We start from the raw sequence: 22,968 nt of genomic DNA, 5'->3' as shown, positions 1-22,968 counted from the left end.
TGGACATAAATTGTTACAAAACATGTTATTCACTCTCGGTTAGGTCGTTGAAAATTATTAATTTCAATAATTTTTTAATTTTCAATTTTTGGATTGGTTGTTTAAAACCACATGGAAATTGCTTTTTTTAATTAATAAATTATTCTTATTGGATTACGTGTTCAATTTGTTTATATTGGTAACTTTTTTTGAATATTGACTAGAGATAGGTCTTATTATATTTCTAGATAGGAAAATAAGCCGGCATTAAAAGTATGGAAATTATGTCAAATGAATTATTACAAAAATAGGTCAAATTAATTATTTTATTATTTTATTTTTACATTAAAGGTATATTTTCTTAGCATTACGCTCCGTAAGAGACCTACTTGTAGGCTGTCATCGCATCATTAACTTAGTAGGAGACCACGAGCTTTACTCTACATTGTGTCGTGCAAACAAATCAAGTAAGTGGGTCGGTCAAGAGCATGCATGCAGATTGTAATTCTAGGTGGGATCAGATACGTGAACGGACACACGGGTCAAGGCATGTTCTGGATGCGGGTTTTAGCTGAGGATTTTGGGTCACACATGGGTAATTCTAGATTTCGGTTGTGATGGACTTGGCTCGTGGGTGAGTTTGGATTGCACACTCATTGGGTTAACGGGTTTCAGATTCAACACCAAACTGACCCAAATTCGAATTTATGGGTCTCTTTTTTCTTACCCGACTCACTGCAATATTATACCTTTCTCTCTCTCTTCAAATTTTCTCTCTGCCTTTTATTACTTTCTGACGCTTCTTCGATGACGGTCACTCGCTGATTACTATAATAAGTCTTTCTTAATAGGTCGTGACGACAAGAAAACCTATGCAAGTAGATAAAGAGATATAACGCTATATTTATATATTAAAAAAATACTTGTTCTAATCATAAAATATACACCATGTAATATATCTGACGTAAAATAGTCAATTCAATATATATTATTAAACGGAGTTATTATGTACGTTAAAATATTTAAATATCAAAATTATCCTATAAATGATTTCAAGCGGTTAATTTAAAAAAAAACAATATTTAAAATGAAATTCAATTTATTTTAATAACTCGAAAATTAAAATAATTTTGAATATTGGATTAAGAAAGCACGAGGATATTTCTTTTAGCCGCAATTCATTGACCCAATCACCCACCATGTTGCTGATTTTTTTTAATTTATTTTTATATTTATTTGAAGAAAATAATGAAATTATAGTTAAAAATATAGAATTTTAAATTTTATAGAATTGTTGATTGAAATTAAAAAAAAATATATATTATTGAATCTAAATTAATGATTAGAATACTATATTTATCAATATTAATAAATTATTAAAAAAAATAAATATTAACCATGTGTAGATATTCTTCAAATTTTTTAATTTTTCTTATAAAAAATTTAAAATATTCATGTACAGTTATTTCTAAAAATGATTTGTGATATTTATTTTAATTTAATAATAAAGTTAAAGCTATTAAAATTAATTAAAAAAAAAAAAAAGTCGAAATCAGGTAGCTAATTTTACTTGGCGGCAAACGACGGCACTAACCGAGCCACGTAGGTCAACAAGCTGGCAGTGGGCCCCACTCTCACAATTTTTACATTTCTGAAACTAGACGTTATTCCGTCTAGATAAAAATGTTAGACGTAAGTTTTGGAGTGACACGCGTCATTCGCTTACCTACACCTTTACCAACTAGGATTCTTCACGCTACCGGCTATTCCGGTCACCCGGTAACCTCCTTACCCTTTCCTCTTCCTCTTCCCCCTCCCATCTTTGCATCCAGATTCATCGTTGTCTTCTCTTCACTGGAATGCTCTTTTCCGATTAAACTGCATTTCGTTATTTTATTATAAATCTGTTTCGTTTTCGTTTTTCATCTCCATTTCTATCTGAATCCGGATTTCCGCTCCTTAGATGGAAGCTTCTTCTTCGTCTACAACCACTACTCGCCGGTCGTTCTTCCGATACTGTCACTGTAGTTTTTTCAGGCGTTGTTGTCGTTGTTTCTGCTGTTTCTACTCCTATCCTTAGGTGTTCGTTGAATTCGTTTTGTTCATCGTCTTCCTCTGCTGCTGATTTTCGGGATTATGGATTTTCGTCATGCCCAGTCGGATCTTTCTTTACGATTTAGTTCTCATGCCACATCTTCGATATCTAGAAGTTCGATTGGGGATAACTCGAGCTATTTGTGTTCGACGGCTTCGAATTCGTCGTATTTGTTGGAACTCCGTGAGCAAAAGGACGAGAAATTCAATTTTGTGAAAGGGGACCCGGATGATCATAGCGATGATGAGCAGTTCAGCCTTCTAGGGCAACCCTTGCGTGTGAAGAGGCAGAGAGACAGTCAATCGTTTCTCAACCAGGATTCTGCGAAACGGTTAGCGATTATGGATGAATCAAGCCTTGAGGTGAGACGAGCGTCGGTTAGGGCATGGGGGAATCAGTCGCTTCGAATTGCCGACCCGGAAATTCATGATATTATGGCGAAGGAGAAGCAGAGACAATATAGGGGTATTGAACTGGTTGCTTCGGAGAATTTTGTGTGCAGGGCTGTCATGGAAGCCCTAGGTAGCCATTTGACGAATAAGTACTCTGAGGGAATGCCTGGCGCTAGATACTATACGGGTAATCAGCACATAGATGAGATTGAATTGCTTTGTTGTGAGAGAGCGTTGGCCGCTTTTGATCTTGATCCTGAGAAATGGGGAGTGAATGTGCAGCCTTACTCTTGTACATCAGCAAACTTCGCTGTGTACACCGGTCTTTTGCTCCCAAAGGATCGAATTATGGGTTTGGATTCAGCATCGGGAGGCCATCTTAGTCATGGGTATTATACTCCGGGTGGGAAAAAGATTTCAGCGGCTTCTATATTCTTTCAAAGTCTACCTTATAAAGTGAATCCCCTAACTGGGTACGTTGATTATGATAAGCTTGAAGAGAAGGCGCTAGATTATCGTCCGAAAATAGTAATCTGTGGAGGAAGCTCGTATCCACGCGAATGGGACTATGGTAGATGTAGGCAGATCGCAGACAAATGCGGAGCAATTCTGATGTCCGACATGTCCCATATAAGCGGTCTTGTGGCAGCCAAGGTGTGTGGATTCTTCTTATAACATGTTTCTTGAGAATTGTGATTGAATTCATCGTGTCAGATTTTAAGATTTCTGTAAGATAATGCCTTTTCTTATTGTACGTGCCAGCATTAATTTTAATTTGTTATGTTAAAGTCTGATTGGGGTGGGATTAGTTTAGCCCTTAGGATAGCGATTTGAACCTTCCTGCCATTTTTGCTACTCATTTATGTCCTTATGACTCTGTCTCTGCTGCAGGAATGTGTTAGTCCGTTTCAATATTGTGATATAGTAACTTCAACAACACACAAAAGTCTCAGAGGGCCCAGAGGAGGTATTATCTTTTTCAGGAGGGGTCTAAAATCGAGGAAGCAAGGCGTGCTTCTAAATCATGGAGAAGAAACGGGTACTTATGACTTTGAGGACAGGATAAACTTTTCCGTTTTCCCATCGTTACAAGGGGGTCCCCATAATAATCATATTGCTGCACTGGCCATAGCGTTAAAGCAAGTGACTTCTCTCGAGTACAGAGTATATATTCGACAGGTGAAGAAAAATGCGCAGGCTTTAGCATCAGCTTTATTGAGAAGAAAATGTAGATTGGTAACTGATGGTACAGACAATCATTTGGTGCTGTGGGATCTTATTCCTTTGGGACTAACAGGTACTGCACTCAGATATTTGCCTCCTTCTGGATATACATTGTTTAATTGCACACTAGATTTTAAATGGTTCTCTGATATGATAAGACCCTTGAGCAAATATTGCTATTGGTGATTATTTTTGTGCTTTCTGAGTCGTTATTAATCGTTTATGCTGGATTATTGAGTTAGCTTTTGTGGGTTATCTCTGGGTTTGATTTGATTGCCTTGTCCCTAAAAGATAAGACGGAAGGGATAATAGCATAGCTGTTCCCCTCTTGTAACCTGGCTTCTCACGCCATGCTATAGTTGTAGGTTCATTGCTTTTCAATTATTGGGGATGTCCACTTGAGTTTTTCTTTCCGAAAGAAATTTCTAACTTTCTTTCCTCTTCATTTATAATTCATATTATTTGTAAAAGCTCAAATCCGCCTTTCTTTTCAAGCTTTCCCTTGAGGTTTTTAAAACGTCATGTTAGTGAGTGAGAGGTTTCTACACCCTTATACAAATGTTTCATTCCTCTCTCCAATTGATGTGAGATCTCACAATCCACCCCTCTTCGTTCCTTGCTCCTTGCTAACACTCGTTCCTCTCTCCAATCGATGTGGGATCTCACACCGCTCATCGCCATAGTTGGGTTCAAAGAATGTGATTTCCTCTCTAATTAATATTAATTTCTACTTGAACCTTCTATGGATTTTCAAGTCGGCAAATGAGGAAGTGTTAAAAGTATTATATATGATTGAATTTGTCATAGCTTTTATCGACTTTAAAGCTTTTAAATTGAGGGGTGGCTGCTAATTCTTATACTTTTGTTGTTTATTTTATTTTGCAGCCAAGAACTATGAGAAGATCTGTGAGCTATGTCATATTACAGTCAACAAGTGTGCCATCTATGGTGACAATGGAGCCATTTCTCCTGGAGGAGTGAGAATAGGTGCGTACTTGTATATAGAGTACTCACTCAGCCTTTTTGTTGTCCCCCATGATTATGATGACTTGAGAGAAACTGATAGAAACTTACTTACTTGTTCAGGCACTCCTGCAATGACAACCAGAGGTTGTCTAGAGGCTGATTTCGAGACGATAGCTGAGATCCTTCTTAAAGCAGTTCAGATCACAAAAATGGTCCTTCATAGGGAACACGGAAAACTACATAAAGATATGATGAAGAATTTACAAAACAACAAAGATATTATGGAGCTTCGAAACCGAGTTGAGGCGTTTGCTGCTTCATTCGCAATGCCAGGATTCGATATATGAATGTATGGGCCTCTGCTTTTACACCACAGCTTCACTTGGTAACCTCAAACACGAACAAATTCATGCCCCCCCACTTGTTTGCCTGTAAATTATAGAAAAAAAGGTTGAAGATAGACATGAATGAATCATTCATATACTTGTAACTGTGAATCCCAGATTACAACAGGGAGGTTTTTACCTAAAATATCTCCCATTTACACATGGTTTTGGTTTGGTGCCACTGTTTTGCCCGAGTATGTTTGATCTCCGGGATTTGAAATCACTGTTTATATACTTAATATTGATACTTCGGAATAAAAAGAGAGAAAAACGGGGGAAGCTTCTGATGCAAGCAAAATCTACTTTTGGAACATTATAGTGGGGGTTTTGCCTTTAAATATGAAGATGATGTCCCACATTGGTGGAGGAGGAACAAAACACCCTTGGAAACCTTCTCTAGTAGACACATTTTAAAGTCTTGAAGGGATGCTCGAAAGAGAAACTCCAAAGAGGACAATATCTGCTGGCGGGTGGATCATGGCGTTACAAAGGGTATCAGAGCCAGACACCAGACGATGTGCCAGTAAGGAATCCCTATCCTGGGTTGCATATATATTATTAACATGGGACATCTGAAGTACCAACCATCAAAATGATTAGAACCAATGCCTTCAACCTCACTTCTTCTTGAGCTGATTAGACTTGAGATATGATCAACACATTCCCTTTTTATAAACAAAAACAGGAAAAATACAAATAAAAACCCTTACATAATTACATTATTACAATAATATAACAACAACTGTATGAACAACACAACCAAAAACCCACCAATAATACTCTCAAACAAATTAAACAAAAATCCAGTTTTCTTCACACTTTCCAACTTCGACTCCTTGGAAGCCAATACGGCGACGTTCCGCTGATTTCAGTCCCCTTCTCCATACCCAATCTCTCCCTGTTCTCTTCCTCCATTAACCATTTCAAGCTCTTCTTCTTCTTCTTCTTCACCGTCTCTTCCACCCAGCTCTTCGCCGGAGCAGACCTGCAACGCATTAGCAAGAGCGCGTTCTTGGGCGGCGCAACCGGAGCATCATCATCAACAGTACACCCATTCATCATCCTATTCTCCTGTAAAACCATAAACCATTTAGAAAATGCAGCTCTGGAGCTTTCAGATTCTTCTTCTTCTTCTTCGTCTTCATCTTCTTCAGTCGTGAAATCTGCTTCTGAGAAAGCTCTGAAACACCTAAAATCAAACCGGAGACTGCGTAAACACGTTAACAATTGCATTATATCTTTCTTAAACCCTAAAGATTCCACCCAATTAACCCTCCTCCGCCGCCGTAATTTCCTCCGATTGTGAATCCTCTCTATCTCCTCCATCACCGACTGCCACCTCTCCCTGTTCTTCCGCCTCATCTTAACCTGCCCTGCACATGTCACTTTCGGCGACGACGGCTCCGACATCTCCGACCCCACCGTCTTCGCTTTCGCCCATACCACCGGACTCTCCGCCGATTTCCTCCGTCGGTGATGGTAACTCCGGCGGCTACGACGCAGCTTACTGGAATCAGAACCCCTCACTGGACTACAAAGCGGATTTGGCATTAAAGCCAAACGCGATCGAGAAGGAAAACAAACCAACAAATCCGTGGATGAAATCCCTTTAGCTTCTCTACCCAATTTCATAATGAATCCGTTTTCCGGCACCTGGGTTTTGGGATTTGAGGTTTTTAAAACACAATTCTTACAGAGAATCAGAAGAACTGCGTTAAATTTTGAAACTCCCCTTTTTGGCTGCCTTACAAATGGAATAAGGGCGAAGATTGGTGGAAGAACAGGCATGTGGGGCTGTGTTTCTTCACCTCTACTTTTCCTAACAATGCATTAAAGCCCACTACCTTTATTTCATTATCCAATCATAGTCTAACTCCACCAGCCCATGCCATAAAAGCGCCCTCCCCCTTTCGCTCTCACGACAAATTATTCAATGAAACTATCGTTCAATAAACACAAGATGTATAGAACATTCAATGATGTTAGATTGTCGGTCAAATTATGAGAGACTAATCTACAGTCGTGGAATGATGTATTCTTATATGTCGTCCTATGTTTTGGGATGCATCGACTATCTTGACTTGCTCGAACACATCCATTGGATGTTGTGTCGCACACAATTGAACATGCATCCATGAATGGTGTGTGTGGTCGAATAAGCTTGGATTTCGCACGAGCTGTGTTCGGTTGGTAAATCGACAAAGCCACAAATCTAAATGTGGGACTTGTCGTGAGGGTGTCAAGATCACGAGACGGTGACAATTTTTAAACAACGAACCAATTGTCCCACAAATATTTGGAACGGACAACAAGATATTCCCACTACTTTTTATCCTTTGTCTTTGGATATAACAATCCCCACCTTCTTTCCAACTAATAATTCATGTCTCTACAAAAATCTTCCAAATTAAGAATATAACAAATGATTATTAGCTCGACGTATGTATTAGGTAAGGACGTTTGAAGTGTTCTTCTATGGAGAATGCTCGTGAACTAACCGAGCAGCTCAACTTCGATTAAAGTAGTCACAAATTTGCATAAGCCTTTTCATTAGTGCAACGGGTCGAGAAGCTGGGATGACTTACAAACTAGAAATTCAAATTAGCGTGCTGTTGTGCCTAATATGCTCTAACCTCGTGAACATATCATCGCATTAACAAATAATATATAATAAAAAATATTAAATCGTAAAGAATCGAATTAAAATTTAGATATAATAGTAAAGAAAATATCTCGAACTATGATTGAGTTGATTTGAATAAAGTGGAAAATAGTTATGAGTTGAAAATCACATAATTATTTAAATTAAATTAATTTAAAGTGAGAATGCAATTATGAGTATTGTGTTTGAGAAATCGGGCCCTCGTGAGTCATGAGCTTAGAGTCTTTGTCTTTGGACTTCGGCCAATTATTTGTCTCTTTTTTTCATTGACTTGATATCGACCTCTTCAGATGTGATATCAATATTAGATACAGTTACTCGAATATGATCGTTATCTATGTTTTTACTCTCTTTAATGAAAAGTTTATGTACAACAAGATGAGGAAATAGATAGCGATAGGAACATTGATGCATGAATCTGGTCACATCTCCACGTAAACTACTGATTGAGAGACGGATCGACGTATTATGTACACTTGTGCTCAACGAGGTTCGACCCATAGCTCAATGCTTAGATCTAGGTAATATCCTAGTATTTACGGAGTTCTCTCATTGTATCATCGTATCATGGCAAATTCATACCCGACAACGAGAATTTCACTGTGTGGTCATACATGCCTTGATTTCGTACCAAATCAAGGGTAAGATTTACCCGCTCGCAGCAAGTGCATGGTAGGCCGCCCCTAAGAAAAGGTTTTCGGTAGCGTGGAATCTAAGTGAGCGTTTTCCAAATCCTACCCCTAAAGAGACATTAATTGTCACAAATTAATCATAATTAACTTGATTTTTTAGTTACATTATGATAATTTTTATTAACCAATTTCATTTATTCGGATAGTTTGTTTTGTGCTCGGATATGTAATTAGGACGATATTCAGAGGTGGAAATCAGAAACCAGAGAAATATAGGGGGTTAAATGCAAAATACAGAAAATAAACTGCTATCTATTTTTGGATGAATATTTTCCACGTAACGAAAAAAAAGAAAGAAAAAAAAAATGGTTTCGTTCCAACTGAGTCAGGTTTCTGTTCCCCGGAAAATCAACATTCTTCCTTCGTTTAAAGATTTGAAACTCTAATAAGTTTTTTCAATTGATTGCTTTCCAAATTGAGCAATCAAAACTGTTCAGATCATTCATTTCTTCATCGTGAATCGAGATTTCTCTCGCTCTCTCTCGCTTTCGGGATGGAAAGCTTGATGAACAAGATTCGTAAACTGGACGCTTATCCGAAGATCAGCGAAGATTTTTATAGCCGTACACTGTCCGGAGGATTCATCACTATTATATCTTCCATTATAATGCTCTTGCTCTTCTTCTCCGAGCTTCGTACGTTTCGCCATTTATATTTTCTCGTCGATTCTGTGCTTGCTATGTTTGTTGTTGGAGGTTTTTCTGCATACACGTTTTGGAACTTACTTAGCTCAATTTGCTCAGGAATGAGATAATGTGTAGCGACTTTTTGGTAGGGTTCTTGGGGGTTGTTTTGTCACTATCATGCTTTTTTTTGGTATCTTATGAACAAAATGAGTGAGTAGATTAGTAAACAAAAAAGTGTCGTTTCTAGTTGTTTAGGGTAAGTATGTGTTTAATTACTTCGTTGCAATTGAATATTGATTGTATTCCTTGCCGTTTTCCCATTGTTTTGTTTCTTTTTCCTTTTTCTTAGGTTGTTCTGTTCTTGTTTCATGCACAGCTCTGGTTCGTGCTGCATGAAAGAGGGGCTGTTTGTTTGTGTTTTGTTTCCTTTATGATAACATGTTGTGAGTTTGCTGTTCTAATTTCAGGTATGTATGTACATACTGTAACAGAGACAAAGCTTATAGTAGATACTTCAAGAGGAGAGCACTTACGAATCAATGTAATTTACCTGCAAAGTGGAAACATGTCTTTTATTTGTTTGTTGGTTTTCTACTCTGCTTACAAGGGTTCATTTTCTTTTAATGATTTAGATTAGTTGCATTTGAACACATATTATGTTTTTTCTTTTACTGTTCTTTATTTGGAAATATGCTCCTGGACTTGCACTTGAATGTGCATCGACGTAATATTCATATTCAATTGTGCAGTTTGATGTTACATTTCCTGCACTTCCATGTTCTGTTCTCAGTCTTGATGCTATGGACATAAGTGGAGAGCAACACCTTGATGTGGTATGGCATCCCTAAAATTCACTTATATGCTTGGCAATTGGAATCTTTTGGTTAATTTTAACAGCTAAATACTGTATCTCTTTCTAATGTCTTTTAATTATGCAGAAACATGATATAGTAAAGAAAAGAATAGATTACCATGGCAATGTGATAGATTCAAGACCAGATGGGATTGGATCATCTAAGGTAATTACATATTCTTTTGAAGGCTGGATTTTTGTTCCCCTTCATTTTCTATCAACAATATATAGAGTCAACACCAGATGGTGTTGCAAACGAGAATGATTTTTGGTGATTGTTGATTTTGGTACCTCGCACCGCTAAATTTAGGGTCACTGTATTATGAGTTGCTTCTTTTCTCCATTGTTATCGATTCTGATTCTACTTCATGCAGATTGAGAAGCCTTTACAGAGACATGGTGGCAGACTCGAGCACAATGAGACATACTGTGGTTCCTGCTATGGGGCAGTAAGTTTGTACTTCATTTTTTGGATTTTTATGTTGGAGCAAAGTTTAATTACCTTTTCAAGTTCTTTACGAGTAATTTGAGAAAAATTCAGTATTACCGTACTTCATAGGTATTGATGGGTACATTCAGTAGATTACATGTTCTTGATCGAACTAACCTGCCGATTCAAATTTTGAAGTTTGTTTAATATGTTGATTTAATTGGTAAAAATTTGAAACTGTATAATTCAATCAATCGCTAATTGATTTTTTTTTCTTTCCTTTTGTTCTGTTTTTCAGTTAGATGACGATTGTTGTAATTCTTGTCAAGACGTGCGTGAAGCTTATCGTAGTAAAGGTTGGGCTTTGTCTCATCCAGATCTAATTGACCAGGTTGGTTTACTTCCTGCATAAAAAAATTTTACTACATTTCTTTGAGATGCAAACTGCGTGGTCATAAAAATATATTCAATCTAAATTTTCAACCAAATTCAGACAACATATATTTCATCTAAACCCAAATTAAGTTCTGTTCCAAATATCTGGTGAATAAACAATTTGGAAACCCACAGCTTAAAAGAATTGATGAATCAAACTGCGCCTCTAGGCACTAAGAACGACAATAAATCAGGGTTAAAAGGAAGAGAGATTGACACCAGATTTATATTGGTTCACCCAAAGTGGTGGTGTCAATCAAGTTACATCGATTGAGAATAAGCCAATGCTGCAAGAACATCCAAAAAAAAATTACCTCAAGGTCACGGTTTTTCTTCTTGTCAAACAACACACAACAGTCAACACCCACGGCCTCTTCTTCTGTATACGAAAAAAACGCAGCCGCAGCCAGCTCAATTAAATTGCTAGGTTACTAATTGACAAATGGGCCTTGATTGTTTTGGGCTTCATATTCTCAACAAATTGTCATTTAAATATTTTTCTCTCCACTGAAATCTATTCGAATAAACTAGATAGTTTTCTGGACTGAGGTTGACTTTGCGAATGTATCTTCAGTTTTGTGATTGTTCTGACAATTTGCTTCTCATTTAGATGCCATCTTATAACAATTGCTTCTCATTAAGTAACTAATTGTTGGAGAGGATTGAAATTGGCATTGTTGGATATGGTTGCACACTTAGCATAGTGATAGCCCTGAGTTAAATTGGTCATAACTCCTTTCAAATTGTCAATTTTCATCAGATAACTCAAATTGGCAATTGATGTTCGTTTGCCAAAGAACTTCATGAAGCCCTTCTCTTTCTGTGTTCTGTTTTCACTTTAGGGAAATTTAGCATTCAGTTGATTTCTATTACTCTCTTTTTTGTTTTGCTTCAACGCTTTATTCCCTTAATGGTGAATGCTTATCATCCTAATTTACTTGGACATTGTTGTATATACCATATATTGTCTTCAAAACTTTTGCATAGCAAGATTGGATTATACTTTCTCGGTTGAATGGAATCTCTCGTATGTTGGCTTTATATTTTTAGTGCAAACGAGAAGGTTTCTTCAAAAGGGTGAAAAATGAAGAAGGTGAAGGATGCAATATATATGGGTTCTTGGAAGTTAATAAGGTGGCAGGAAATTTTCACTTTGCACCCGGAAAAAGCTTTCAACTACCGTACTTCCAGATACATAATCCATTAGCATCATTTCAGTGGGATACTTTTAATGTAAGGAACTGGTTTTAGAATGAGAAATTTGCTACATTTCTCTGCAGGTAACTTATCTCATTTATTTATATATTCTTCAGATAACCCACAGGATTAACAGATTAAATTTTGGAGATGATTTTCCAGGTGTTGTAAATCCTCTTGATGGGTAGGTTCCTTTCTGTTTGTTTGAAGTTCAATCATCCTTTTAGCTTGAACTAATTGTAGTATTTTCCTCTCATTTTCTCCCTTTATTTTTCTTCTACTTCTGCTTCAAGTGCGCAATGGAGTCAAGGAACGCTCAGTGGAATGTTCCAATATTTTATCAAGGTTTTTCTAAGTTCAGTCATTTTTTTCGATCATTCTTCTCGTTCTCTGGAATTAACATTTTCACGATGACTAAATATTTTTGCTGTAGTTATATGATATATCTGATTGTTTCTATTTCTTGTATTCTGATTGTGATCCTGGCTTTCATTATTTAATTTATAACTTATACGTTGAATGTATTTTTGTCTAAATCCAAGACACACTAGTGTGAATGTGAGAGAGAGAGAGAGAGAGAGAGAGAGAGAGAACTTAAGTTACTCATCTGCCAATTTCCTTTTTTAACTTTTCCATCAAGATTTACTGTTCTTAGGATGGATCAATGTGGGAAATATTTTCTATATACACGTATACATGTATTTCCTGTCTCCTTAATTCTTTACCTCTCTAGAGTTATACTTCGAATGTTGTGCATCTACTTTATAATTCTTTACCTCTCTAGCGTTGCAATTTCTTTTCTACTATTCTGCATTTCATATGTCAATTGGTTGAGTTTTTTTTTTTTACTAGCGAGATGTATTTCTACAATTTCTTTGCAGGTTGTGCCTACCGTTTACAAGGACGTGAAGGGAAAGGCTATAAAGTCAAATCAGGTTGAGTTGAGCTTGAATGTTTCTAGTTTATATCATTCGGATGGTTATTTGTTGAGCTTGCTATTTAAGATCCTATATTGGAAGTGCAGTTCTCTGTAACCCAACACTTGAGGGGCATAGACGGTGAAAGCTTCCAGGATCTTCATGGAGTTTTTTTCTTCTATGACCTGTCTCCTATAAAGGTGGGATCAACGTTTTTATGTTGAAGTATGTTGCAAAGACCTTGAGCTTTGCTTCAAGCTCCTTTATGGGTTTTGCCTTGTCTACATCTTGGAATTTTTCGGGTGTCTTAGCTAACCAATTATATTTCATATTGTAGGTGACATTCACAGAGGAGCATGTCTCATTCTTTCACTTCTTAACAAATGTTTGCGCTATAGTTGGAGGTAATTTACTTGAGTTATTTGAACCTCAATCAGTTGACAGTACACAAAACTTTGATAATTTTTCCTTTTTCAATCAATTCAACTTTTCATGATCACTTGAATAGTTCCTCTACTCTTTTTGAAAAATCATAAAATCTGCTCGCAGTTGTAAATACTTCCTTTATTGATGCGATCCATGTCAAGTTTTATCATGCCCTTTGCCCTGTAAACTTTTTAGTTTTCTGATTCACTTTCACTCAAACAAGTCAAGAACAAACCAATCAACTTTCCTGATACATTGTGGTTTTGTTATGATACATTGTCTCACTTTATAATGACTTCCTTCAGGAGTTTTTACTGTTTCGGGGATATTAGACTCCATTATATATCATGGTCAAAAGGCAATCAAGAAGAAGATGGAACTTGGCAAATTTATGTGATCATCGGTTCAATTGAAGATAATCGATCCGAGAGATAAACATGCAGGATGAGTCTTGCTGTCGTGGGTATACTTTGCTGCTTTTGATCTCAACTTTCCCGATGACTCTCTTCGATCAGTAGCTTAGTTATCATCTCTGCTCATATTACATCTTAAAACCTCTTCTTATTCTTCTAGTTTTTTCAGATACTCAATTTCTTAGTTCTCAAATAGTATGAATATTCTCCGAAAAGTAAATAGGTTAGAGGGGTCATTAATTTATTCCCCGATACCTTGTATGAACTTGGAAGTAAACAGGTTTATTGTCCGAGCTTTCTTTTTAGGCCAAATGAAACATTTCAGTAGAATAAGTCATCCGTCTAAACCCTTTAAGAAATGGGATCGATTTGTATTAAATTTTTCAGTTTATAGATGGAATTGTCTGTTTGTCTAACTGTGTTAGGAACCACGAATCTCTACAATATTATAATATTGTTTACTTTGAACATAAACTTTCACGGGTTACTTTGGACTTTCTCAAAAGATCTCATAACAATGGAGATGTATTCCTTACTGATAAACAGTATAGTTAATATAGGACCCCCTTCCAATCTTCCGCAATATACTATTCAAGTTTTATTGGTTGTTTTTGTCTACATAATTCTTTCAAGTTTCAATGTTAATATCGATATTAGAAAGTCTGAACAAGTCATTTGTTTAACAATAAATACTAGACAATAATAATAATATACCAATGAAAAAATGATTACAACTACTACGACTGACAAAAGAAATAAGAACACCAAATTAAATCATACCATGGTCTTGCAAGAAAAAAAACCAGCTGACCATGGTAGACATTGACATAATATGTGACAAAAGAATTTGAGCCATGAGTCTCGCCCTGCAACCTTTAAAAAACTCTGTTGCAGGTGCCGTCGAAGATTCCGATCAAATTATCAAGGCAAGATCGAAGCCCAATCTATCTCAGAAGGATATTTCTCAAGCATTGAATTCTCCCAAGCTTGATTGTGTTCCCATGGCAGCTCTGTGAAGTCAGGGAATGTAAGATCTGATAATGGGGAAGACCCTGCAGACCCATCGCTCTCGACCTTCACAGCCGCCGCTTCCACCACCGTGGAGGAGGATGATTGGGACCTTGACTTCTTTGAGCTGCCTTTGGGCGGCGGCGCAGCCAAGTTGTCACAAATTGCTTGGAGCTTTGCATCAACAGAGGAATGTAAAGGCCTATACGCACCGAACTCGCCTTCAACACAGGAGCCTTGGTGCTTGAGGTGGGGGAAATTGAGCCTGGCAGAGTCCCCTCGTAGCTTGAAGGCTGCCTTGTCATACGCCAACGCAGCTTCTTGAGCAGTGTCGAAGGTGCCAAGCCAGAGCCGAGTTCGGTTCCGTGGCAGCCGGATCTCCGCCACCCATTTCCCCCAATGCCGTTGCCTTACCCCTCTGTAAAGCTTCGTGGGTTTTGAAGATGAACCCACTTGCTTCATCGGGATCGCCTTGGGGCAGAGGAACATGGGCGTCGTTTGTTGATTCAGCTGTTCGCTTGGTTTCCCATAAGCAAAAGGTAATGGGGTTTGGAAATGGAAGATTTGAGATGGCTGTTCGTTCCCAATAAGGGTTTGGGTCGAGAACCCATTTGAAAATTCTGAGTTCATCGAAGTGGAGCAGCCATTAGAGCACTGTTGAGGAACAGAGTGAGAGAAATTGAAGGAAGAAGAAGAAGAAGAAGAAGAAACAGAGGAGGAGGAGGAGGAAGCAACTTTGATAAAAGGTACAATTGCTTCCATTAATTCACCACCAAAGTGGTCTGTTTGAGATCCTTCACTATAGAAATCCATGGCGGCTGCCATTAATTCAAGAACAAAAAAGATAGGATTTGTTTACAGAGGAACCTGATTCTTGTTAAAATAGAAAGAAAACAGGCCACGAACAAAGAATTATCAAAGGGATTTGAACAAAATAAAGAACCCCTTCATATCAAAACACAAAATTAACAAGAAAAACCAACCTCGAGGGACTAAAATTCACCCTCCAAGAACAGATTGATCTCTCGATTAAACACAAAAACACATTAAATTGAAATAAAAAACAGAAATCCTGAATCTTGATTCTGAAAATACCTGTTCTTCTCCACAATCCTAAGCTTGATTATTGTTCATCACGAACAAACAAACAAACCCAAAAATCAGAACCTGAAAAGCACAGATAATTAACAGAAAGGGATTCAGAGAAGCGGGGAGTTGCAGAAGGGGGAAGCAAGAACAACAACGACGAACTTCAAACTTTAAACTGATTTTTTTTTCTTCCTTATAAGCTTAATTCTATGTGTGTTTCTGTTTCTCAGCCTACAATGGCGTATACCCTTTTTATAAGCCTCCAAAAGTTCACGAGCGTTTTAAAAATAATCTCAATTATCCGCCATAGCTTAGCTTCATAATCACGTTCATCCAAGTTTCGTTGACCAGAAAACCCTCGTGTTCATACTTACTCACTAATTACTTTACTCTTTCTTTTGCTTTGCAGCCAAATAATTCATCCCCTTCTGACATTTCTTGCTTCAAATTTTGTTACAACTCTCGTATTATTAAATCTAGTTTGAGAGCTCTGAACTCGTAAATCTTTATGCCTCTTCATTGTTGCGAGAATCTCATATTGGTTGGAGAGGAGAACAAAACACCCTTTATAACAACATGAAAACCTTTCCATAGCAAGCGCGTTTTAAAGCTTTGAGAGGAGAACAAAAAAGACAATATCTACTAGCGGTGGGCTTGGACGTGTACATCGTCGGCATGACCCCGATTGCATTACGCACACCTGGGAGAGGCCCCACACGGTTTTGTGAGCTTTTGTGTGTCAGCTCATTGGATACTGAAATTTATAGCAAGTGGGCCAATGGGTTAAGTCCAAAATTTTGAATTTTGATGCTTCATTTTACTTTTCCACCTGGTTCGAGACCCACAATCAGCCACTGATTTTGATTATATTCATGTATATATTTTTTATTTTGTGTTCTAATTATAGTATTTATGTTCCGAAAATAACAATATGATCATATGGGTGGATGATAATTATTGGTAATCTTCTCATGGGTTGACTAAAGAACATTATTAATGAATTTTATTATAAAGTTTAATTATTCGTATAATGTTTAAAGAAGAGAACGTGCATGTATTATGGGCATTAAATGAAATTATTAGAATAAAAAATGAGTTGGTGAATGGGTCAAACGGCTCTACAAGGGCACCATGGTGTATAGTTGACAAATTCATAACTTACCTCATACGTTTATTAGAAGATAACTCGATAGAAATTACTTGGAGCAATAAAAAGTACGAAGATACAAACATAGGAATGCCAGTGCAACTGGTAGTGTTTCAGTAGTGATGACAACAAATTTTGTGAGAGAAGTAATAGAAAAGAGTTGTTTGACGAAGGAATGGAGTTTTGAACGTGAGGAGGTAGATAAGCTAGTGGGATTTTGTTGGGTCCCACGAACTCATGTGCGTGTTGCACGAGTTAGGTTGGAACTCATGTACACGAGTTTCATAACATTACTCTCGTAGATTCTACTTCTATAACTATGTCACTTCAAGTTCATATTTACTGTACACGATTTACCTTAAATCACTATCATAAGACACGATTCAATTAATTACTTGTATACATGGGATACAATTTAGTCTGACTAGATTTAATAACCCTATTATTACTTTTGCAATTATCTTATATTTATTTTTTATTAATTGAAATTACATTATTTAAATAAATAAATAACAATAAAAAATCCCCAACAAGCGACACGACAGGGAAGGACTTTTGGGGTAGGAAACTCAACCATGGTTAATTGCGTGAGAAAACCGTAGTTAAATTCAAGTTGAAGTCAAGTTAAAGTGAGGTTAGAGAGGGAAGAATTGAAATTTGAAGCGAGGAGGAAGAAGCCGCGTTTATGGAGAAGTAAGGTGCGCGTGGGACAAGGTCTTGGACTGCGGCGCCTGATTCTGGAGACGAGGCCGTGGGTTCTACTCTTGTGAACTTCCCCACGCGCATTTCCAACTCGTTGGAGCTCAATGTGAGATGGTTTGAGAGCACGCGCTGAGAATCGCGTGGGAAAATTAGGAAGGGGAGGGAAGCAGTGAATTGACCAAATTGGGGCTGAGAGAGAGGGAATCCGGAATGGATGTTGGAGCGTGTTGGGCGGGGCATGAATTGGAAAATTCAGTCACGTGCCCGACACTCTCCCGTATCAGAATTCATGAAGCCGCTTTCTTTCTCCTCCATCATCTATTTCTATTTTTATTTTATTCTTTAAAATACATTATATTTTAATTCTTCTATTTTTCTTTAATTTAATTTTATTTTATACTTCATTCCATTTTAATTTTTGTATATTTTTTTTATAAATGCTCGTTTTGTATAAGTTTTGGGTTCAGAAAAGCAACTATAATTTTGGATAATTACAATAAATACTTAAAATTATTTATAAAAAAAAATAAGTATAATTTAACCGGTTAAAACAGGATCAAATAAATATATATATATATATATATATCAATAATTTAAAAAAAAAAACTGAGCGAACATGATCATATATATATATCAAGAATTTTTATAAAAAAAAATTGAGCATAATTTAATCCGTTAAAACATGATCAAATATATATATATATTCACAATTAACATCTACTTAAATAAGATATTATTATTATTATTATATAAACCTCATGAATAATTGTTAATTAGAAATGTGATTAGAGAGAAAGAAAATGAGCTGTATTTGTGTTAGTTTGAAGGTACGAAGTAAGCATGTGCGTAGAGTTCCAAGACCCAACTCATCAATTTTTTATTTTTTATTTTTCTATATATATATCTCTATCCCATTGACTTAATATATATACTAATTAATCTCCTATCACTAATTAAAAACACATAATCAAAACCATTTTTAAGACTTATTTGCCCCCATCACTTTTTTATATTACTAAATCAAACTTATATATATATATATATATATTCCTAAGCATTGAGGCTTGGATCCTAAGCCCACACTAAGAAAAAATCTGAGCCCAATAATCAGATGTGCAATTTTGGAGATAAAAAAAAAGTTGCAAGTTTTTAACCTTATACTCTTTCTTTTTTTTTCACCCTTAATCCACAGTAAAGAATTATTTACTGGTGCATTTTGAGTTTAGCATATCAAATCATGGAGTCCAAATACCTGTTGTGACGTCTTCTGTTGAACTCTAATAAGCTACCGTAAGTTCTATCAGACACACCAACGAAAAGAGATTCACTGTCTGGGCTGAATGATATGCCCGCTATCTCTCCAAACATATCAATTTCTTGTCCTTCAACCCAACTTGATTCGGTATCGAAGATATGCACGAAGTCTGCTGGTTCAGCCATGGCCATGAATCTTCCATCTGAGCTGAATTTCACAGCTCTTATAGCTCCCATCCTACCCTTTACAACGGCCATGGACTCTGACATTTTCCTCACATCCCACAGCCTACAGCTTGTATCTTGGTTTCCTGTTGCCAGAATATGCCCATTTGGATGCCATGCCGAGGTGAAAGAATAGTCTAGGTGCCCTCTGAGGCTCCCAATTGTCTGTGCTCAAAACCAACCTACCATTTAGCATTCGACTATTTTTTCCTACATTGAAGTACATCCACTGCAAAAGAAAGAAAGTACTCACTCGGCCCGAGTTTGCGTCGGTGATCAAGCAATCTGGATTGTCCCCAAGAACAGCAAGCAGCTTCCCATCTGGACTGACGGATGTGTTCTGTAAGAGAATGGTGTAAGGCCACATTGTTGAATTATGAAACTGTAACAATGAAAACCTGACTGGGTGGCACTCACATTTACAGACCAGTCGAACGAGAAGCAGCCGAGGGAAGCGAAATTCTCGGCATCGAAAATCCTGACTTTAGCATCATTGTTTGCTGTCATGATCCTTATTTTACCACTGCATTAAAACAATGGTTGGTTATTCGTCTTCTTTTTGTATGCTACCGCAAATATAGTAATGATGCTTACACTGAATCTTGATAGATATCAACTGCATTGGTGATGGCATTCTCACTTGCTGTAATTTTTGTGCAGAATGCAACCTGGGGATGATTTAGGTACTGAACGAAGGCACAAGAAAGACAAAAACGAGGTGTTTAGAACCACACAAGGAAAATGTAATGGAAGTTATCAAGTGTGCTTGACTTGCACACCTTGCAAATAAGTTCCCCTTGGAAACCACCAGCAACAATTAGATTCTCTTTCACAGCCATGGTGCTTATCTGAACTCTGGAAAGTGACTGAGACCTCAGTCCAGGGAGTTTCTGCATACACAGTTGAAACTATAATCAAAACGGTTCCCAATGTTTCCGCTATATGAATGACGAGTTCATTTCCATCCATTGTTATTGCAACAAGAACTTTAGTTCTTAAGAGTTCATTTGGAATGGTTCCTAATGCTTCCAATGAGAAAGTGGATCCTCGTTGTTCAAGTTCCAAAATCAGTACTTGAGAACAACTCAGTTACTTTCTATCAATGGATAGAATTGAATTACATCTCATGATATTGTGTTCCCAACTCCCTATTTGGTTAAATCTTAAGTCCCAAAATGATAGGCATATTGAATTGGCTAAAAGAGTCCTTCTCACCCATGAAATTAAAAGACAAGCTCTAGCAAGCAGGAATTCATAACTCACTCAAGATTAAGATCGAGTCGCATATGATCACCATGTAAAATATTAATCTTTTCAATTAACAGATTTATAAAGAGATATTAAATACTTATTGGTCTAGTCTTATACAAATTCATTATATAAAATACTCTCACTTGCATGTCTCCACACTAACGATTTGGAACAAATAATTTGTAAGGATTACAAAGTAGGTCGTATCAATAGTGTAACTAGGATAAAGCACCCAACTTTATCCATATACCATAAATTCTTTAAATTATTACTTGAACACGATCCTCTTGTATATCGACCACATACTGTTCACGATTACATTAACCTTAAATTTTCATACCATAGATAATATAAAATTGTAAATAAAATAATTAATTACGATTATGAGGTTTTAGAGCATAAATTGCATTTATAGATCAGTTAGACCACATACCAAGGTGGGAACAACTGGTTTGGATACATTTAGTACCTCTTTGCTCCTTCGAAGCAATGAAGACCAGTGCAATACTGAATAGTTCTGCATTAGATATACATCATGCTTTGAAGTTGCCCATAACAGATTTCTGAGCTGCACAGATTAACAAATGGTACCAACGAGATATCACTGACTGCACTAGGATGTTTAAAACAAATTCAAAGAAGATCCAGGAACAGCGCAGTTCCAAATATTAAAATGGCCATGAACACGAACAAGTATGATAACAAGAACAAAAACAAATGCTATGAACAAGAATCTCAACCTGGAAATGCACAATTGTTGATTTGACAAGCCTCGTATTGAACTGAAAGTCATAGAAAGAATTCCCCATCTCTACTTGCAAGCATTCCTGTTAAGCAAGAAAAGCACAATATTCGCGAGTTATCTCCAAAGTTTATTCTTCAATCATGCGAAGAAGTGAGGAACAGTAACTCCATAATTTATATTTATTTGAAAAGCAGGAAAGTAAATTAGGGATTCCAAGAGAATCTGAAATTCTATTTACTTGAATCAAACGCAACTAGCTAAACAAAATTGAATTGACGGCTCCCATGAGAAGACCGAGCGACTGACCTTTTCGAGGTCTTGGCGAGGGCGTGAGAGGCTCTCGTAGTTTCTGTACTGTTTCAAACGTGTCTCGCGACACTTTTCCCTTGTAAAATGAAGCCTCTCCCAAGGTATGCCCTGTATATCTTTACCATTTCTAGCTTCCAACGCAGACGTATCAGTTCTTGATTTGCTCTGTTAAAGTCGCACGTCATTTTCAGTCATTGTTCCCACTTAACAAAACCTAATATAAAAAGGCAAGGATACTATACCATCTCAAAATCGTCCTGGAAATCAGAGTCCAGAGATTCCACGTCGCTACTACTCTGCGTTTCGCCGTTATCAAAATCAGCCACGTCGTAGTAGTCATCGACGAGGTAATCGAGGAAATCATTTCCGAAATTTTCCATCGATCTGCAAAACGAGAGTCCACTTCCGTCAGCGAACTAACAGAATCTGAATTGCCACTGAGCCGACGCCGGGAGCGAATAGCTAGAAATAAGTTTCCAAAAACTGATAACAAATATATGTTTAAAGCAACTATCTCAGACACATTACAACTGAAAAATGCTTTCGACGAACCTTTCACCAATGATCGAAAGCGACATTCATCGCAGAAGCGAAGAGCAGACTCGAACAAACAGTACATTAAAACAGAGGAAAAGAGAGAAACAATACCTAGGAATGTTGAGAAACCGGGTAGAGAATTCCAGGAAGTGTAAATAGCGGCGGCGAAAACGAAATTGAGAGGAGATCACTCAAGAACTTCCGGGGAAGAAAAATCCGACAGAAAATGCGTCGTGGTAGTAAGAAGAAGAAGAATCAGAGACAAGAAAGAATTTCGAAGTTGAGAAGAAATTAATCGGAGAAACAGAGGAAAACAAAGGAAGAAGAAGAAACAGAGAAACGTCTAGAGAACTTTGGTTGAAAAGAGCGAGGGAACGCCGAGACTGAAGGCTGTATATATATATATATATATATATATAGTGAATAAAAGCAGAGGCGTAACAAATCGGATTCCGGGTCGGGTCGGGTCAAAGTGAAATAACTAATAAGCCCATGCCAAAAATGATGACGCGTCAAATATTAGGTGAACAGAATGGTGTTTAGGAAAGGAAAGTTAAGGGGCCTGTTCGTAAATTTGCCTTTTGAATTATTTTTAAATATATTTGGCTTTTTGTTAAAATTGACCGTGGAATTTTCATTACGCTTATAATCAAAATAGAATTCAAATCATAAATATTAAAATGGAGTATTATCTATATATTTATTTGTTTTGCTATTTATTATATATATATATATATATATATTAAAAAAAAATAAATTAAATTAATGTTTTTAAAAAATATATATGAAATAAAGAAGAAATTACGAAGTATTTATGAGAAGCATGATTGGTGGTGAAAATGGAGGGAATTTGACCGGCAACTCTAACGGCCAACCGCTAAATCGAACTGAGAGAGACACGTGTCAGTAAGTTTTATTATTTTATTATTATTAATTGGACGACATTATCCAGGTCCACTAAAAAACATGTCACATTTCCCAACCTTAAAATATCTACAAAATTAAAAA

The 22,968-nt window shown here is 36.8% G+C and overlaps 5 protein-coding genes across 6 annotated transcripts; 2 read left to right on the top strand and 3 right to left on the bottom strand.

Annotated features, from left to right (window-relative positions):
• Positions 1–1,769: 1,769 nt before the first annotated feature.
• On the top strand, positions 1,770–5,223 carry LOC111446415 (serine hydroxymethyltransferase 7-like). Its single transcript, XM_023085232.1, has 4 exons — positions 1,770–3,120; positions 3,358–3,763; positions 4,576–4,677; positions 4,777–5,223. Exons 1-4 carry the CDS (start codon positions 2,116–2,118, stop codon positions 5,001–5,003), a joined length of 1,740 nt encoding a protein of 579 aa, XP_022941000.1. The 5' UTR covers positions 1,770–2,115; the 3' UTR covers positions 5,004–5,223.
• A 467-nt stretch (positions 5,224–5,690) lies between these two features.
• Positions 5,691–21,720, bottom strand: LOC111446501. 2 transcript variants are annotated; one of them, XM_023085335.1, is made up of 2 exons: positions 21,716–21,720; positions 5,691–6,855 (listed from the first exon to the last, which is right to left on the bottom strand). In XM_023085335.1, exon 2 carries the CDS (start codon positions 6,828–6,830, stop codon positions 5,856–5,858), a length of 975 nt encoding a protein of 324 aa, XP_022941103.1. In that variant the 5' UTR covers positions 6,831–6,855; positions 21,716–21,720; the 3' UTR covers positions 5,691–5,855. The 2 variants fall into 2 exon arrangements, with proteins under 2 accessions (XP_022941103.1, XP_022941104.1); XM_023085336.1 differs by having other exon boundaries at positions 5,691–6,782.
• LOC111446500 (endoplasmic reticulum-Golgi intermediate compartment protein 3-like) lies at positions 8,747–14,093 on the top strand. Its single transcript, XM_023085334.1, has 13 exons — positions 8,747–9,031; positions 9,490–9,563; positions 9,772–9,855; positions 9,961–10,041; positions 10,250–10,324; positions 10,604–10,696; positions 11,791–11,973; positions 12,054–12,121; positions 12,231–12,282; positions 12,819–12,872; positions 12,962–13,054; positions 13,192–13,258; positions 13,586–14,093. The coding sequence occupies exons 1-13, from the start codon at positions 8,890–8,892 to the stop codon at positions 13,675–13,677; spliced, it is 1,158 nt and encodes a 385-aa protein (XP_022941102.1). The 5' UTR covers positions 8,747–8,889; the 3' UTR covers positions 13,678–14,093.
• LOC111446503 (ethylene-responsive transcription factor RAP2-13-like) lies at positions 14,376–16,215 on the bottom strand. Its single transcript, XM_023085337.1, has one exon. The coding sequence runs from the start codon at positions 15,524–15,526 to the stop codon at positions 14,615–14,617; it is 912 nt and encodes a 303-aa protein (XP_022941105.1). The 5' UTR covers positions 15,527–16,215; the 3' UTR covers positions 14,376–14,614.
• Positions 18,677–22,318, bottom strand: LOC111446499 (uncharacterized WD repeat-containing protein C2A9.03-like). Its single transcript, XM_023085333.1, has 10 exons — positions 22,072–22,318; positions 21,666–21,807; positions 21,421–21,588; positions 21,110–21,196; positions 20,803–20,937; positions 19,898–20,008; positions 19,713–19,804; positions 19,536–19,641; positions 19,372–19,458; positions 18,677–19,283 (listed from the first exon to the last, which is right to left on the bottom strand). Exons 2-10 carry the CDS (start codon positions 21,801–21,803, stop codon positions 18,870–18,872), a joined length of 1,338 nt encoding a protein of 445 aa, XP_022941101.1. The 5' UTR covers positions 21,804–21,807; positions 22,072–22,318; the 3' UTR covers positions 18,677–18,869.
• Positions 22,319–22,968: the final 650 nt, after the last annotated feature.

Source organism: Cucurbita moschata, unplaced genomic scaffold (assembly GCF_002738365.1).
Source record: "Cucurbita moschata cultivar Rifu unplaced genomic scaffold, Cmos_1.0 Cmo_Scf00008, whole genome shotgun sequence".
Taxonomy (NCBI): Eukaryota; Viridiplantae; Streptophyta; class Magnoliopsida; order Cucurbitales; family Cucurbitaceae; genus Cucurbita; species Cucurbita moschata.
The sequence above is the reverse complement of the archived record's forward strand: the minus strand, read 5'-3'. Positions and strand labels throughout refer to the sequence as shown.

Coding starts and splice junctions, on each gene's coding strand:
- LOC111446501 (XM_023085335.1), bottom strand. CDS start 6,830: ATGCCTGTTCTTCCACCAATCTTCGCCCTTATTCCATTTGTAAGGCAG.
- LOC111446503 (XM_023085337.1), bottom strand. CDS start 15,526: ATGGCAGCCGCCATGGATTTCTATAGTGAAGGATCTCAAACAGACCAC.
- LOC111446415 (XM_023085232.1), top strand. CDS start 2,116: ATGGATTTTCGTCATGCCCAGTCGGATCTTTCTTTACGATTTAGTTCT. Junction 3,764..4,575: donor TATTCCTTTGGGACTAACAG/GTACTGCACTCA, acceptor TTTATTTTGCAG/CCAAGAACTATGAGAAGATC. Junction 4,678..4,776: donor TCCTGGAGGAGTGAGAATAG/GTGCGTACTTGT, acceptor TTACTTGTTCAG/GCACTCCTGCAATGACAACC.
- LOC111446499 (XM_023085333.1), bottom strand. CDS start 21,803: ATGGAAAATTTCGGAAATGATTTCCTCGATTACCTCGTCGATGACTAC. Junction 19,642..19,712: donor GATATCTATCAAGATTCAGT/GTAAGCATCATT, acceptor GTTTTAATGCAG/TGGTAAAATAAGGATCATGA. Junction 19,459..19,535: donor CGTTCGACTGGTCTGTAAAT/GTGAGTGCCACC, acceptor ATTCTCTTACAG/AACACATCCGTCAGTCCAGA.
- LOC111446500 (XM_023085334.1), top strand. CDS start 8,890: ATGGAAAGCTTGATGAACAAGATTCGTAAACTGGACGCTTATCCGAAG. Junction 9,856..9,960: donor GAGAGCAACACCTTGATGTG/GTATGGCATCCC, acceptor TTAATTATGCAG/AAACATGATATAGTAAAGAA. Junction 10,042..10,249: donor ATGGGATTGGATCATCTAAG/GTAATTACATAT, acceptor TACTTCATGCAG/ATTGAGAAGCCTTTACAGAG.